At 35.5% G+C, this 17,926-nt stretch overlaps 1 protein-coding gene across 2 annotated transcripts; it reads left to right on the plus strand.

The window, feature by feature from the left end:
* Positions 1–863: 863 nt before the first annotated feature.
* On the plus strand, positions 864–16,566 carry LOC128992022 (coiled-coil domain-containing protein 40). Of its 2 annotated transcripts, none has more exons than XM_054415364.1 (14): positions 864–928; positions 1,918–2,208; positions 3,425–3,644; positions 4,086–4,243; positions 4,898–5,142; positions 7,199–7,442; positions 8,091–8,273; positions 9,609–9,854; positions 10,188–10,362; positions 11,190–11,398; positions 13,005–13,220; positions 14,636–14,830; positions 15,078–15,236; positions 16,221–16,566. In XM_054415364.1, exons 2-14 carry the CDS (start codon positions 1,939–1,941, stop codon positions 16,452–16,454), a joined length of 2,754 nt encoding a protein of 917 aa, XP_054271339.1. In that variant the 5' UTR covers positions 864–928; positions 1,918–1,938; the 3' UTR covers positions 16,455–16,566. The 2 variants fall into 2 exon arrangements, with proteins under 2 accessions (XP_054271339.1, XP_054271340.1); XM_054415365.1 differs by having other exon boundaries at positions 895–1,000.
* Positions 16,567–17,926: the final 1,360 nt, after the last annotated feature.

Below are 17,926 nucleotides of genomic sequence, written 5' to 3' on the forward strand. Positions count from 1 at the left end.
AAATATTTTCTTTTTCTTCTCAATCTTAGTTGTGTTAGCAGCTGGCTTGAGCAAATGTCATGTAGCTCAAAAATAATTTGAAGAATAATTAGATTAATAGCAAGGCGTAAAAGGAAAGGAAAATCCGTTAGGCGAGGCGAATAGGATTAATAGTACAAGCATAGATTTAGATTAGCCAACACAAGCAGACTTCTCATCCCATGCCGTTTTTTGTGTCTACTGTAGTTCATGTTGGTGACACTGATCACTAGTGTCGACGAAATTGTGCTTCTATTATTTTAGGGTTTATTTACTTATTCATGCTTTACTGTTTCATTGTAACTAGGGGACGAGTTATTATTGTTTATGATTCGATCGTTTTATTTGTTCAAACGAGGTTTTAAATTACTGGACTCACAAGAAATAAATTGTAAACAAAACAAGACCCGTAACAGTGCACCGGGCGGAACGACCAATAACTTCAGCTGAGCCATATTGATGACACATCTACTGTACAAGATACATAAGATAACGTAATGGAAGTTTCTTCATTGAATAGATTATTTGTAAAATATGAGGGAAAGCAGAAAACTATGTAGATCAAGGGGGGCTTTCTAAGTATGTTTAGTTATGAATCAACAATCAACATGGTTTACGCATGGTAAAATGGTTACTGTCACCTAGCTTGTTTAAAATTTTAAAACACTATTCCTTAAAATGTATTATGATTTAAATCTTCATTACAGCTAACGGCAACCTAAGGGAGTATGTTTTATCTATGCTAATATTTTACTTCCATTTTCAGATGTAATTTTATATCATAGATTATTTTTGCTTCAGCTGTCGCTGTCTGTTTGTCTCTTGTCGTCGTCATGGTAACAGGAAACATAAGTGTCAAAACAAAACTGGAAAACTGTCAGAGAGGTGTTTTGAACTTGGTGATAATGTGGTAAAGAAATAATTTTGTTTTGATGTAATTTCTTTGCTATTTACGATATTTTTAGTGCTGTCTCTTCTTAAGGTAAGTTAAACTAGTGAGTTTAGATAAACTCTAGTGTAAGGGACTATTTCTCAATTTATTCACACTGTTGTCATTGTTATATTATTCATTTACACTGTTTTTCTAGTCCATATCTTTTCTCAATTTGTATTACACCATTCGTTCAAAATTGTATTTATGTATATATGAGATAACTTGAGTAATTTTTGTCCAATTTTGATAAAATTTAGTTTGAAGGTTTAAGGCGGGATAAACTTGAGTTCGAGAAACAGCATCATCATGTGTTTTTCTAATTTTTTACTCTTAAAACACAAAATTTATCAATTTTTCTCCAGACCTTATTAAAGAGATTAAAAAAACAAATAATTTAGTATATCAAAGTGTTTTTGTACGGTGATTGGTTACGGAGAAAATTTAAAAAAAATTAATTTCATATTCCCATGTTATTCTTATGGAGAATATTGTAAAATGTTGTAGTTGGTTTGTTTATGGATATATTTTGATCAAACTTGGCGGATTTATTTATTTCATACCAAGCTATTGATATTTTAATAAAAGACACTTTATTAGTTTTCCTGTAGCAGCTATACTCGTTAAACATAAATGTTAATTTAATAGATTACAATGATTGAAAATCAATCCAGGCAAATGCAAATTCGATTAGTCGGCAGATGCAGACTTTCTAGATAGGATTTTATATCTTCAACAATTTCATTAAACATGGTCTGATAACATTTTATTGCTTCAAAGCTGTTTTGAGTCTATAGTTTACAAAAGCAATGAATTCATGTCCCAAAATAGCCCAATTGCAAAATGTCTAGTTTTCTCGTAGCAAAAATATTATTTAGCCTATAGACCTACTTGATTCATATAATGTTCATAAAAAATATTGTTATTTGATGTAGCCCAATTATTTGAATATGTTTAACTTGTTTTAGAAGGAACTGATAACTTAAGTCATGGAGGATTACATTGATAGTGGAAACAACGACCCTTACAATAATGAAAGTGTGGCAGAAGACACTGAAGAGGAGGAAGGCTCGGGAGAATTTCACCCCCAGAATGAAGCAGAACAGAACAGTAATCATGGTGGTGGATCAAGAACTTTGCCATCCGTGGAGCCTCAAGTCTTACAGCCCGACAATCCCCTCATGGAGCGTTTCCAAAATGCACTCCAAACACACTTGTTGAATCAGAGAAAAAAACTTGATGAGGAAATTTTGGGTCTTGTGAGTTGTTTTAAAACTGAAATTGCAGATGTTTATATGAATATAATTATTTTAACTAATAGAATGTTTTTAAATACCCTCAATCACCAGTTCAAATTAAGTTGGCTGTTGCGACCTAGGTTTCGGCACAAAGTTGTACCATCATCAGGCGGGCCAGTTTTGAAATCTTCAGTGCAATGGACGTCGTTTGGTCAAAACTACTAACAGTTCACGAAACACAGTTCACCGGCCGCGGCGGGTGACATCCAAGCCACAACTCATGTCCATTGAGTTGTGGTTTGGATGTCACCCGCCGCGGCCGGTGAACCTATTGTATTTCATACCTAATATCAAGTGGTGCATTGCACCTAATCCTACATAGTTGGGGAAATTCATGTTTAATAAATGCCCTACCTGTTTAATAATAATAATAAACATGTGATTGGAGTTTCTTCCATTTGTTTTGATTTTCTGTTTATATTTCGTTGTTATTTCGTCACCAGCATGGCAACGCATAAGATCCATGTTAATTTTTTCAAATTTTTAAACTCATTTTTAGTGCTTATCTTTGAGCCTATTTTAATTTATAAAGGGATTCTGCACACCTACAGGAAAATTGCTTTCTAACGGTATGCGCAGATTCACCCCACGATGCACACAAGCTGAGAAAAAAGGTTTTAAAGAAACATTCTTGCCTATTAATATATAGATAGATTCATAACAACAATGAAGAAAAAATTACTTAAAGGATTGTATTGTAGGGCTTAGCAGGTATGTTTGTTTGTTTAAGTTAACTTATTGACTGCATAGCTAGAACCTACTGATGATAGTTACCTCTTAGAAGCCATTACATAAAATTATCAATCTAAATAGGAATATGCTAATAGGTACTTGTAGTTCATGGGCTGGTAAAACTTATTTAGTAGTTTAATATCAACACCCACCTAACATTTCTGTGAAGATTTTTGTCCTTTGAAAATTTTCAAATTGTATTTTCCCCACACAGACAAAGATTGTGAATAGTTAGTTTACATTTGGTTATTAAATAACCTCTTGATTTGGTTATTGTAAGTGATTAGTAATTCAATGATTAACAAAAGATGATGGTTGATAACTCCACTGGTGAGTCTTGTTTAAAAATACAACTATTCTAAAGTTCTACCAAACCTACTATCTGTTTAAGATACAAAGCACATTATCATCGCTATGTTTGTTAATTAGAAACAAATTTCCACAGAAAATAAATCTGAAAGATGACACTAAATCATACCAAACAAGTATTGAAGTCAGAGACTTGGAACAACAAGCTGTTCTTCGCCAGAATATTTCAATGGAGAAAGAGAGGGAGACGACGGAGAAAGTAATAACTGATAGAGAGAAAATTGAAACTGATCTGCAGCGACAAATTGATAAGTGCAAGGAGACTTCTATTCACCTATCTAGTAAAATAAACAAAGGTTGGTAAATCTAATATTGTAGTACATGGCAGTTCTGTTTGGTATTTGGTTTCATTTTGATTTTTAATGGCTTAATCTTCCTATAAACACCCACAAAAAATAAGGGCAATTCAGATTTTCAAAAAAAGGCCCAAACTATTTTGTTTAAAATTTAATATATATTACACCCCTTTTAACTCTGAAAAGTGGTACAACCCCCATTATTGTTTAAAAATTACGATTCACAAGTTATTGCAACTTTTGTGATATTGCCCATAAAATATCATAGTTACTCCCATCGCTTACCCATGATGAGGGTTGTTCACATGCTGATGGGAGAAAATATGTGTTTTTTATATTATAAAGAGCTTACTATACTTATTGGTTGGTTAAGCTCCAATCAATTGGGTTACTATACATCATCTCTTAGTTTTACTAAATACAGACACATATTTTTCACAGAAGAGGAACTACGTTTGGAAAAAGAGTCTTTGGCAGCACTTATCACACAGTTCTCGGAATGGGAACAAAGTCAAAATTCAGAAATAACCATAGCGCAACGGATATCAGAGAAAACCCAAACAAACAAACATGTCTATACTCAAGAGAAAATTTATCAGGTAGGTTTGTGAAATAAAGTGTTACACTTGTGGTATTTTACATTCAACAACTATTTTTGTTCAATATAGGCATTTTAAAGTCGTTAGTGTAATCTGTAAGATTATAGCCACCATTGTATTCATAAAAGAGATATACAATTAAAATTGATTCCAAGTGAGATCGTAAGTAGATTCAGTTACCGTTTGTATCATTGGTCTATCAAATGATGCTTTCTAACAAAACTAGACGACTGTTAGTGTCAAGACAAGGGTTTGGACCTAATATTTCCTTACAAAAAACGTAAAAACGACACAGGCGTAGGTATACACACTAAAAGAATCAAATTTAAAAACTTAAAATTTCCTAGAATTTGCAACCAGATCCCTACCAATCTACAAACTTTTAACTTGGCCACCTAACTAAACTCCATTTTATCTCATATCTTTGAAAGACAATATTCAGCTGGTTTTAGTGGAAGAAATCTATCCCCTCCACTTGACCCTACCTTGAAACAATAGCTCAACAGCTGATATTAACAAAAATTCTTTCAACCTGTCAATCAGTTGCAGCATACATTAAGTGAAAAAGTTGTGGGGGAACTTCCCCTCAAACTGCCTACATTTCATGAACAGACTATAGTAGACCTGAGTATTTTCATAAAGTATCTATTTCAGGATTTGCTCCTTGTATCGCTCACTTCTGAAGTTTTAAAACTTTCGACCAAATTCGGGGAGTTGGAAAAAAACATAAAACAAAAACAGTCGGAGGTGGAAGTGATGTCTCAGTCAGTCGCTGATGGGAACGCTGACTTGGAAGGTCTGGAGAGGGAGAATAAGCGGCTTATGCAGATCTGGAATCATGTGATCCAGCAGATTCAACAGAGAGATCGGATAATGGTGGATATAAAGGCACAGCTGCTGTTAGTTCAACTCTTACATGTCATGGGTTTGATGTTACCAACAGAAGTTTGATTTATAATTAATTGCCGGACATGCCCCAGAGAACTAAGGTACAGAGAAAACACTCAATGGTACACTTAACCCTTCCCGGACGAACGAAATCGTGACATAGAATGGGAAAAAATTAAAGGAAAAAATAAAAATTAATTTTCCTTATTTGTGTTTTGTTATACAGTAGAACCTCTTTAATCCGAACCCCCGTAATCCGAACCCCTCATTGCTGTACTCTATACACAGTACAGCAGCTCTTTATTGCATAGGTACTGTATTTAATGTACAGTACTGTTTATTCACCATGTTTACTACTTTATTAAGTAAACACTGTATTTTACTTTATAAAACAATTTTTTCACTTTCCCCAAATAATTTCGATCAATTTTAGCCATGTTTTAGCTATTGTTATGTAAAAACAACAATATGTTCTGTAATCCGAACTATTCAATAGTCCGAACTACCCCTGGTCCCAATTAGTTCGGATTAAAGAGGTTCTACTGTACAAGTATACATTAAATAAACACAATGGAACACTTCATACTGTCAAAATAATTTTTTTCTCGTTTTTAACTATGCTGATATAGTAGTTATCCGCGGATGAGTAGAAAAGCAGCGGATATATCCGCCACCTGTCTTTGAAGATATGACCATGACAACGTTAGGCAATAAATAAAGAACAATATGTAAACAATAAATAAAGACAACGTAGTGTTGAGCGCGAAACGTCAAGGGGGGAGCGTAGGAGAGGTGGGTAGTGCGCGGGAGAGATGTAGGCGCGAGAGAGGGGGGGGGAGTGCGGGAGAGAGCGCAGCCATGGTGAGAGCAAGAAAGTGGCGCCTTGTTACCACGAAACATCTGGTTACTGCTCAAGTACCTGCCAGTCTGTCTAATGAGAAGGCGGATATATCCGCTTCCCGTCTGGAACATCAAAAACCATCAGCGGATATATCCACCATCCGTCTTTATTGCCAAAGACTTAGGCGGATATGTCACCCGTCCGGGAAGGGTTAAGTGGTGTCTAGTACTAGTCACTGGTGTCCAACACTGCTCCCCTCGCCATCATGTACAACGAGGAAGACTCTGTACCCTTTCTTTGCTGCTCGAGCTCTTCCTTGCTCTTCACAAGTAAATTTCTGGCACAACATACTAGAGCTGAAAGTGCATGTCCCATAAGTGAGTTTCCTCTGTACCTTACTTCTCTGTGGATACGCCAAAGATTGAATGTCATTCTTATCGGAAATGCTATGCACTACTCAATGTGAACCCCTTCTGTTGCTTTGGTTGATTCTGGTTGGATCAAGTTCATGTATTTGTTCCGACTCAAGGACATCCTGTCGAAAATGCTGCGATAAAAAAATGTATTTAATTTTTAATTTTTGCATGTCCATTGCTAGTTTTTGTCATCTCTTCTGTAATTTATTTTAACATTAGGTATAGTTTAGACCTATTTCATCAATAACTTGTATCTTTCATCAAACACTCCCAAGACATTCCCCATCCCCCCTTAAGAACAAATTTGGGGAAAAATATATTTTAAATTATTGTTTTTGTCAGCTTCAAAGATTCATATGAACTTTTAAACTTAAAAGTGCTCTGGAAAGCCTCATAGTATTTAGAGCCTATATTTTAAAATATTTTCGGCAGCGAGAGAGTTTATACCCCCCAGACCCTTCCCTTGCAAATTTCCTGGATCCGCCCCTGAACATTCCTTAATATATTTTGGACTAATTTTCAAATACTCTCAGGTTGGCGAAGGACTATAAGGTCCAAATCTTGAGTAAAATATTTCCAATTTATAACCTATTTATAAGTATATGGGTAGTTTTAAAGCGTATTCTGACATAAACTAAACGGCAGGCCTTCTTTGTAGAGTGTTCTAAGTTCATACTTTAACTCTTTATTCATTAGAAATTCTAGAGTTTCAGATACAACTCTACCTTTTTTAATGCTTTATTGAATGCCAGTTCACTCTCTTTTAACGTAAGTAAACATGAAAATCTTAAATTTACAAAATTGTTGCAGCACATCGCAAGAGCAGTACAGCCGACTGGTGTGCCAGGTGGAGAGTTATAAACGCTCTAGTGGCGGAGAGATAAAGAAGAACGAGACATTGACTCACACACTGGTCAGACTGGAGGGGGACAGGGAGATGTTGGAGCGAGTAAACGCAGCGGAGGAGCAGAAACAACGGAAAATGCGGGAGAACCTGGTGCAGGTGGCCAACATGGTCGAGCTCACCCAACGGGATGTCAACGTCATTGCTGCCGTAAGTCATGGTTAAGTTGGAAGATTTAGAATGTAAGCTCATTTATAACCTAATACGTCTGGTTGTTTTAACTCAAACTCCTCTTGAGTTGAGGGATAAAACTTAGCGTAATGTTGCTGCAACAATTGAAAGTTGTGTATGCAGGTAGGACACAGCTGAAAGAAACTTTAGTTTGTATGCTACATTATTGATTGAATTAAGTTTGATGAAGAGATTAGGGTTTAAATTTATAACCTCAAATTGTAGTTTTAAAGCAGATAGGTTTTGTGTGAGAAAAATGTTGAACATCATTTGACTTTGATAGCAAAGTTATGTAAAATTTACTCTAGAGAAACAATGTGGTTCGATTTCCGCAATAATACTTTAAATAACCTCGATAATAATTATGAGTTTACCATCTTATAATTAATATGAAGTGTGTCCAGGCTGTTCAATTTGAAAGTAAATAACAGTTGACTACGGCACAAAATTGGCACAAAAGCAAAATGTTCAAGATAAAGTACTGGTAAGTATAGTTTTGGTCTAGGGAACAACAAGAATGTATAATTTTAACTTCAGCAGTAAAAAAAAATGTAAGTTAATTTAATTTCCAATTGATAAATAACTATATCTGAAATTCGCCACCGTTTACTTGATTTTCTTTTTCAGGACACAAAAGAAAAAGAAGTGAAATTCAATAATATACAGATTGAAATCGACAAACTGATGCAAATCAAATATCAATTAGAAGAGCAAATGTTGAAGAAGTTGCATCACCAAGTGGTTCTGAGCAAAGCGGAGAAACAAAGCGCAAAAAAGATCAACAGTCACCGCGCCAACGCTCGGAAACTGGTGAGGAAATCTTACAACTAGAATTTAATATGTAATCTATACACTATTGATGTGTTTAAATTCAATTCAATTCAAACTTCTTTATTCATTATTTCTTTTCAAAAAATTTTGTTTGATGTTTATATGTTATTATGGAGTCTTTATGTCGAGTATTGTATTTATGAAGGGTTGAAATATAATCTGAAGGACAAGAATCAGCTTTCTTAATTGCCATTAAAATGCAGTCAAAAATATACTGTCCGTAGACTGTCAAAATATTGAGTTCAACAAAGTGTTTTTTCACAGAGGCATCACGATGTAGTTTTAGCATTATTCTAATTGCATATTCTTGTTTTTTTTAATATGTTGTCAAGATTAATTTTTGAAGTTGCTCCAAATAAACAAATCCCAAAAGCAATATGGGAATGTATGTATGCAAAATAGATTTTACGCATTGTTTCAATATTACCTTAAAAGGACATTTTCCTCAAAGCAAATATTCCAGAACTAATTTTTGGTAAAATTTTGTTCATATGGTTATTCCAATCTAAATGCTGATCAATAGTTAAGCCAAGAAACTGAGCATTTGGTTTTGTTATAATTTGCTGAGAATTCAAATCTATCACTGGTATTCTCTTATTTCTGTTTTGTTTTGTTTTAAAATTAATACAATTAGTTTTTCCTACATTCAAAAATAAATTATGATCCTTGAGAAATTTATTGATGTTTTCTAATTCTAGTTTACAAACTAAAAGAAGAGGAAGATGAGTAAAAATATTTTTTCAACATAATATAAAAATCCTTCAAAATAGGTTTGAATTGAGTGGTGCAGAATGTCATTTTTCCAGGACCCCTCATACTATAGAACGTTTTTGGAAGTTTTAAACTATTGAAATGTATATTTTAGCACAAAAATAAATATTGTGTATTAACAGGCTTGTGTGCTATTAGTTTCAGTGAGGGAAAGAGGTTGAGGGTTTCTGCTCCTGTTATTGTTACTCCTGTTTTGCTTTTACCCATTGTATCTTGCCATACAAAATATGAAGAAAACTTAGCCTGAATAGAGATCAAGACTTTCTGCCTTAAAATATTTGTTTAATCTTCATTGCATAAACAAAAAGCCATAATTAGAGTACTGAAGCAAATTAATAAACTTTGTTCCGAACTTTATACATTAGAATAGAAGACAGTGAGAGTTATCGTAGAATCACGAATCATCTATATGTGATTCCCTAAATTTCGTCAAGTGGTAACAGCCACTTATTTGAATTAAAGTAGGAGAATGAGCTGCCACGCTAATCCAAAAAATGTAATTTTCTGTAAAAAAAATTACTAAAATGAATTATGATTTTTTAGGAATCACAGTTGGCAGGCGCTCAAAATGAACTTGCTAAAGTGCTTCTTTTAATCGAGCAAGAGAATAAACTTATTAAAGAGAATACTTTAATATTGGACCAAGAGAAGCAAGATGATATCAAAAGGGATAGAGAACTGAAGGAGTCAGAGATGGGGCTGAAACGTCTTTATACATTGATTGGTCGGAAACGCAGCTACAACGACACGATTAACATTCGTCTTGTTGAACTTTCACAGAAAACACCGGTAAAGTATGGATATTTAAAGTGAAATGTAAAATTTAATTGTGAAATTAATGGGACAATCTTAATCTTACTTACAGAAGTTTTAAAATTAGAAAATATGTCATTGTTGTTTGAGATTTTAATTGAGTTCCTTGAACTTTTTTTACCGGAATATTTTAAATTATGAGTACTATTCACTTTTGGACACTGAAGTAGACATCTCAGCTGGACCCAAATTCCCCTACTTCTTATCATTGTCACGATTATATCTGAACTTCCAGGTTCCTAAACCTTTTATTTCACAGTATTCTCCTTTACTAAATTGCTCACGTTTTAAAATTGTTGTTCACGCCAGGCGGAGAACTTGACTCCAGACGAGCTGCAGCTGGTGTGTCTAGAGAAGACGCTGACAGAGTTGGTCAACAACATTGAGGAGCTTCACACGTCCTGGATGAGGGAGCAGAGTCGGATCGTAGCTCTCACTCAACAACGGAACAATCTACTTAATCAGCTCACCATCTACCATAAACGTAAGGACTAGATGTTTAGCTGAAGGCTAGTGAACATTTTGAACCCCTAGAGTTAAAAATTGCATTTCAATCCGTTTAATAACACGTTTAATTTGATACAAGGCCAAGCCCAACAATGTGGCAACACCATAGTCCCCGGCCTACTCGCCACAGTCACTCCACAACTGCTAACATAGATAATCAGCCACACGCTTTCTTCCATTAAAACTGAAAACGCTTTGGTCTTGTTATGCCCACTGAAGTAAAAACTCTTAAAATGTAAAGTTTATCTTATTTAAAAAAATTAACAAACATGTAAACATTAAGTCAGCTACTTTACGTCCATTTTGGTGAACGTATATGCTCGCTTAGTAACGGGAAGATTGCCAGTTCGATCATGAAGAAAGTAGAAAACGGTTCAAAACTGGACCCAGCTGTCCTTGATTATTGGACTTTTAATAGATGGATGTTAGAGAAACAGCTGATCTTAGTCGGTAATTAAGGTGTCATCGTCATCTCATTCATTTAACATTTATCTACTCAGGACCATACACATTATTAACTAAGTTAATAAGTTTTGTATAAGATTTGAAGGGTTTATAAAAGTGTGAAACAAAGTTTCAAAGATTTTACTTCAATTTGAATATTATACTATGTAAAATGAACATTGATGTAGTTTACATTCGTGTATTTTAATGAAAATTTTCTAATAATATTTTTTTAAGAGCAAGAGTCATTAAACAGTCGGCTCTACAAGGATGTAGACCGTGTGTTAGGTATCTAAAAATAATCCCTAGATTTGGCCATACTCATTGGTATCAGAAAAATATTTAGTATTCTAATTTCAGAAATACTGGTGATGAAACAAAAACAGTTGAAGACTGAATTTGAGATCGAGCATTTGAAGAAAGAGGAGACAAACATGAAGAGACTGATTGGTTCGCTGGAAAAACGACTCACAAACTTGAACCTGCAGTGCAGCCAACGTAAGGACTACAAGGAGAGCCTAGACAATCAGAATATGGTGGCTCAGAACCAGCTTATCTGTGATTTGAAGGTAAGCATAACATTGTGGGTAAGTAAGCTCACCCTCTTCTCCCCTTCCCAGACGGTCGCCTCCAATGCCCTACGTTTAGACAGGAGGCGACTCAGACAGATCACAGGAATGGTCACTGGACATGGCTTCCTGAAATTACACCTGCATCGCTTGAGGATCCACAATGGTGACACTGCGTGTAGGAAATGTGGGCTATCAGAGGAGACTGCTGATCACTTACTCTACGACTGCACAGCTCTGAATGAGGTAAGGGTCAGTACTCTTGGTGCAATGACAAGGGGCAGACACCTTCCTCAGGAGGAGCTCATTGACAGGATGCTGGAGTTCATTAAGCAACTCAGGTTTGACGGACTCTGAAGTACCATGTGGGGAGCGCAAAAAGCCCATCAGTGGCTGACGTGCAACAGGACAAGGTCCGCCCCTACAGAATCAATCAATCAATCAATCAACATTGTGTTAATGTTTACTATTATTATTATTATTATTTTATGGCCAGCATTGGACCACTTAAGTCAATATAATGGTCAGGTTCTTTTTTAATTCTGTCTCTTCTTCTTGTCCGCCCAATACTTCTTCATTCTTTCCGACCGTTGTTTTCTTTCTTCTTCCGAAACCACTCATCCTTGTCTCTGATTGTTTGCTCATATTGGCAGGATGATATTTTTGTCTTTGAGTACTGCAAGCGCCTCTGACTTATTTTCCAAATCTTCTAATGATATTTTCAACCTTCGCATGTCCTCCTTAATCTCTGTAATCCACCTAAAGTCACTCTTGCTATTCCACAACTTGTCAATTATTTTCTTGCTTATTCTATTTTTCGGTGTCCTTAAAAGATGTCCAATGAATGAAATTCTTTTCTATATCTATATAATATACTATATATTTATAAATATTTAAAGAAGAAGAGGGAACCAGTGTCCACGCAAACAGTTGGCCAGCATGTAGTGTGATACCGTACTCCTGAATTGATCACACTACTAACTAAAAAAATCTACTCTGTAAAACATAGATCTGGAATTGTAATTCACATTTCTTCTGGTCAGGTAAACATGTGACCTAAGTCCTAAGAACACTGGTTCTGGTGATACAGGCTTTTAAGACCTAAACCGTATCCTGAGCACGGGTCGAGCTTCTTGGCACGGAGCGTAACCTGGACGAACTGTGGCAAACAGCTCCAATTACTTTCATCCTCCATCATCATCAGGATAACTGTGTCCACCAACAGCAGTCCTACATTGACCTGAGCCTCAAGGACCCTTCCCACTATGTTTATCATATTTCAGTTGTTAGTATTATTGATAATGATGTAATAATATTATGATGCAATGTTGATTAGATATAATTTAACCTTGATGACCTTTTGATTATTTTTGTAATCCCAGTAATATGTTTGCCTATTTAATTAATTTATAAGAACAGTGATGTACTTCGAAATTATTGTATGGTGGATGTAGAATGTAGATGACATATCTTTATTACAAAGAGAAGCTGCTACTTAAAGAAGGATAATTTATTGAAACCTAATGATCAACGTAAAAAATCAACTAACTATTCTCATGATTGAACTACCGTTCTGATGATTAAGTACAGATTTATTATATCTCAGGATGCTGAAGTTAGAGCTCTGACTCTCCAAGAGGAGATGTGCTATCTGGAGATTGACAAGGAGGAGATGAGAGGTCGCATCGTGGAGGCTCAGCGAGATCTGCTGGCGTGGGAGAGAAAACTACAGATGGCGACAGAAGTCAAGTGTAGCATAGACAAGGCACGAGCCGATGGAGGAGAGATTGCTGTGATGAAGTCAGAAATACACCGCATGGAGGTAATATAGTGTGAATGAGATTCACTCTTGTGTTGCACAGGAATTTTGATATTTCATCACTTTTTGAGTTACTATTTTGGACCAAACTATGTTTGGCACTTTTAGCGAATTTCCCATATAGGGAATAAGCTATTACCGTAGTACTCATGTTAAGACCTGGACCCGGGACCGATTTTTTTTGTTTTGAGGTCCCTAGAGGCCAAAAACACCATCCGTTCAAATTCATATATATATATGTGTCCGTTAGCGCGATAACTCGAGCAAAAACGATCCGATTTTGATGAAATTTGGTACATACGTGTAAACCTACGTTTATTCAAACGAGTTTGCAAACCAGCATGATCGGACCATGGTAACGGGGGTTTATGGGGTAAAAATGGGCTTTTGACTCAAAAAACATAAAATTTTGCAATTTCTTTCCAAACTATTTTGTAGAGCTTAAAAAAACAAATAATTTAGTATATTGAAGCGTTATAATGCACCTAATGGTTACGGAGTAAATTCCAAAAAATTGTAAATTTAAAATTCCCATGTTATTTATATGGAGAATAAGTAAACTGTTGTAGTATGCTTGTTGATTAACATTTTTTGCCTAAATTTGGAAAATGTTTTTATTTCTTACTAACTATTAACATTTTACATGAAAAAAAAATACCTTTACCCTCCCTGTTGCAGCAAACCTAAGTATGTGTTAAACTGATTCTATTTAAATAGGGAAAAATTTGATATTTTTAACGAGACAATTTAGTGTAGATCCAATCAGGCAAATGGAAATTCGCTTAGTCTGCAGGTTTGCTGCGACGGGGGTATTTTACATTTTAACAGGCTCACTGCCTATGTATAATATATATCACACCTTTGTATAATATAGTCTCCAGACGGTAGTGAATGTGTTAAGGGTCCAATAATCCATTTATGGTTTGTGATGATAGTGAAATTATAAATCGGATTAGGCATTTTTTTAAAGAGAACTGTAATTAAGAAATTTAATACTGTAATATTACACTAATTCTACAGTTAATTAATTTAACTTGGTTATTGACTACAGGTTTTCAGTTTTGTGTTTGAACTTTAAATCCATAGTCATCCATTGATTATCAAACGTGTTGGTTTTCTTCAAACCCTAAGTGAAAGATTGTCTATACAGAATCATAATCAACTTAATCAAACGTTATGATAGAACAGTTTTGTGTTTTGTGTTTTTTAACATGCTGCACAGATTTGTATTTAGGCATACTTCATTTATCTTAATTACTGAGCAGGTTTAGTAAAGGTTTCTTTATTCTTCTTGGAATGTGGTGTAAAAGTGTAGAAAAACTTATTTATTATCAAATGTCAAATGCCAAAATTCTAAAAAAAAAAACAGAACATACATTTGGTTAAACAAACAATGTCATGTATCTAACTTTTTTCAGGTTCGCTACGCACAATTGCAAAAAGTGCAAGAAAAGCTGGCACACGACATGGAAATGTGCATCTCCAGGCGAGATGGAATCGTAGAACTTGCCCAAGCTCGGGAGAAACGCAGTACCAGAAGAGCACTTTACACTCGCCAACAGTTCCAAAAGAAGTTGGACGATCTACAGACCAAGATAAAACAAACTAACTCTGTGAGTATTTGATTTTAAAAATAGAATAACTTTAATTGTTTTAGTAACAATAAAAAGGCAAATAGGAGGTTGTCATATTTCCTAAATCAAATGCCGTGATGGTAAAATCTATATTTAAAACAGTCGTAGGTAAAATAATTTAAGAAACTTTTGTTTAAACTCGATCCAACAAAAACCTATCAAAATCAAATATTAGGCTACATGAAGACTGTGTAGTCTAGGGGATTAAAATTTTCTGGATGTGCAGGAGTTGAAGTCAGTCAATAAGTCTATTGGTACTTCAGAAGAACACCTGACCGGTCTTGCCGAGAGAGAGGATATGAAGAAGAATCAGCTGGCAGAGTTACAAACAGCTGTGGCTCAGATGCAGGCACAACTGGCCGAGGGACAGCTGCATAGACAAAAGGTAACTCACCTTGCTGTGGGGATTAAACTGGAGTGGTAGGGACTTTGGTCGCTGAGATCCCGGGTTCAAATCCTGCCAATCCCCAATGGATTTTATCTAAGTAATAACGCTTCAACCCCTCCCTATACCTAGCCTGAAGTAATCTGGCCAATCTGGGAATCAATCCTGGGCTGGAGTCTAGGATTCTAAGACAAAAAAACTCACCCTGCTGACAGTGTGCCACAGTAAATGAAAGGCACACGGGACAAACAATCAAAGTCACAAAACAACAATCAAAGCACAATCAAGGCACGAACAATCAAAGTCACAAAAACAAACTTTTACACAAAAGATTTACAGGTTTTACTCTGTGTTAGGGAGTCCAACACTATTTTATTTTAGTACTTGCTGCTTACTGCCATGGCCACTTGTACCCAAGCTGGTACTTGGCCTTGCCAACACGTCGCCAGTTCTCTTGGTCCTCCGAATCTTCCCCTACTAGTCTCATCTTTTCCATATCCTTCCGGACTTGATCCCACCACCTTCTTTGGTCTTCCTGCTACTTTTAGTATATACACTATTTGTTGACAATATCTTTGAATAAAACTGTCGGGTATATGAATACTCTGTAAATTTATTGACTCTCTCTCAAGACTCTGCTCTTTGTTATAAAGCTACGGAAACTGTATTTTTCCTGCATATTGGAGCTGTATTGCCAGGGGTCAGCAGTAAATAGAAATGTCCATGCTTTAAATGTAACCAATTGTTTGATTTTCTTAATTAGTCAAATGAGATGAATTTAGACTTTCAGCCCAACTAAGTGTTCAGTAACACATTTGTATGAACCGAGCAGTGCTTGAACCGATTATGATTAGTTTGTTTATAGTACTTTAGACAAAGTAGTATGTGTGTGACGTTTAACACCCCTATTAAACACAGACCTTACGGTCCATTCTCGAAGGCTCGTCATAACGATTTCACTAATTCTAACAAATGTTTGTTCAGAACCTGGAGATGCTTGTACGGAAGCAGAGGAAGGCAAGGCAGTACGGAGAACTCAAAGCCGGCCGATACAGTCTGCAACACAGACAAGAGAGTGCTTTGGAATTGGAAACACAGAAGCAAAAAGCTGTCAACTCCGATTTGGTTTCCATCGTGGAATCCCTCAATACGGATTTTCCCATCTTGGACAATCCGATGATGCAAATCCTGAATACACTCCGATCCCCAGCTGCTTAGCCCTTTAAAATCAAAGGAACTACCTTTTTGCTCAAAGGAAACAGAGGTTTTTGTGTGTCCAGTTTTTATAAAAGTAATCATCTATGACTAAATTATGAATATACTTTTTATACAAACCATCATTGTTTGTTTTGAATTTTTTAATAAAGAGTTTCTCCGGTGTCTGCACACAACAATTGTATTATACAGGGTTAGTAAAAAGTGTGGAGACCCCCTGTTATTTTTTTAACGGCCCATACTAGAAAAACTAAACTCGGCACACCTTTATGGCATGTTATGAAGTACTTTTTGGGCATAACCGCCACTTGGTGTACATCCCCAAAATGAAAGATTTTGGGGGAAACTCAAAAATTTTAAATACAAAGACCCATCGAGTGACCCCTCATTTTGAAGGTCCTGGTAAAAGAAAACCAACAACGCAAACTAGAGGTCTCTATCTCAATCCAGTAAAACATTTCAGCCAATTGAAATTCTCAGAAGTTAAATTTAACTTACAGCTTTCCTAGTCTAGAGACCCCCTGTAATTTTGTAACGGCTTACACTAGGAAAACTAAACTTTACACACCTTTTTGGCATGTTATGAAGTACTTTTTAAGCCGAATAGCCACTTGGTTCCCAAACCCAAAATGGGGGATTTTGAGGGAAACTCAAAACTTTTAAGATAAGCCCCCATTTTGGGTTTGGGAACCAAGTAGCTATTAGGCTTAAAAAGTACTTCATAACATGCCAAAAAGGTCACTCGATGGGTCTTTGTGTTTGAAATCTTTGAGTTTCCCCCTAAATCCCCCATTTTGGGGACGTACATCAAGTGGCGGTTATGGACAAAAAGGACTTCATAACGTGTTATAAAGGTGTGCCGAGTTTAGTTTTTCTAGTATGGGCCGTTAAAAAAATAACAGGGGGTCTCCACACTTTTTACTAACCCTGTACATGTACAATAAATACCCTTTTATATGCACCCTTTTAGACCAAAACCTGGGTTAGCATTGGGTTAGCTGAAACCGTAATAAAAAATTCAAATAGGAAAATTATCTAGGCAATGAGAGGTGGTTTAGCCAACGTAGGTAACGGAACATACAACATGGATCTTATAGTGATGCAGATAAAGTTCAGAAAACAACTGCCTATTACTATTATTTTAAGAAATGTTTTTCCTCTACAGTAGGTTTTAAGAAGACAGGAATTAAAACAACGGTTGTACACTTTGAACCAAAATAGTCTTTAATTTTAAACCACTAATTAACCAAAAATAGGTAATGTAAAAAGTCTAGCCCCCTTTATTTTGGTTACCTAGTTGAATTTTTCCTACATTTTACAAATTGAAAATTTTTTAAAGAAGTTTTAACTTTATGCAAGTAAAATTTAAAACGACTTCTCCGTTTAACAGTATAAAAAAAAACTGTTTTCCAGACTAACTCTAGTCATAATAATTTAATACTTTCACTTCCCATGACCTAAGACTCACCAGAGTG

The sequence above is a fragment of the Macrosteles quadrilineatus genome, unplaced genomic scaffold, assembly GCF_028750875.1.
Source record: "Macrosteles quadrilineatus isolate MER2022 unplaced genomic scaffold, UCM_ALF_1.0 Scaffold_4__1_contigs__length_99947679, whole genome shotgun sequence".
Lineage (NCBI taxonomy): Eukaryota > Metazoa > Arthropoda > Insecta > Hemiptera > Cicadellidae > Macrosteles > Macrosteles quadrilineatus.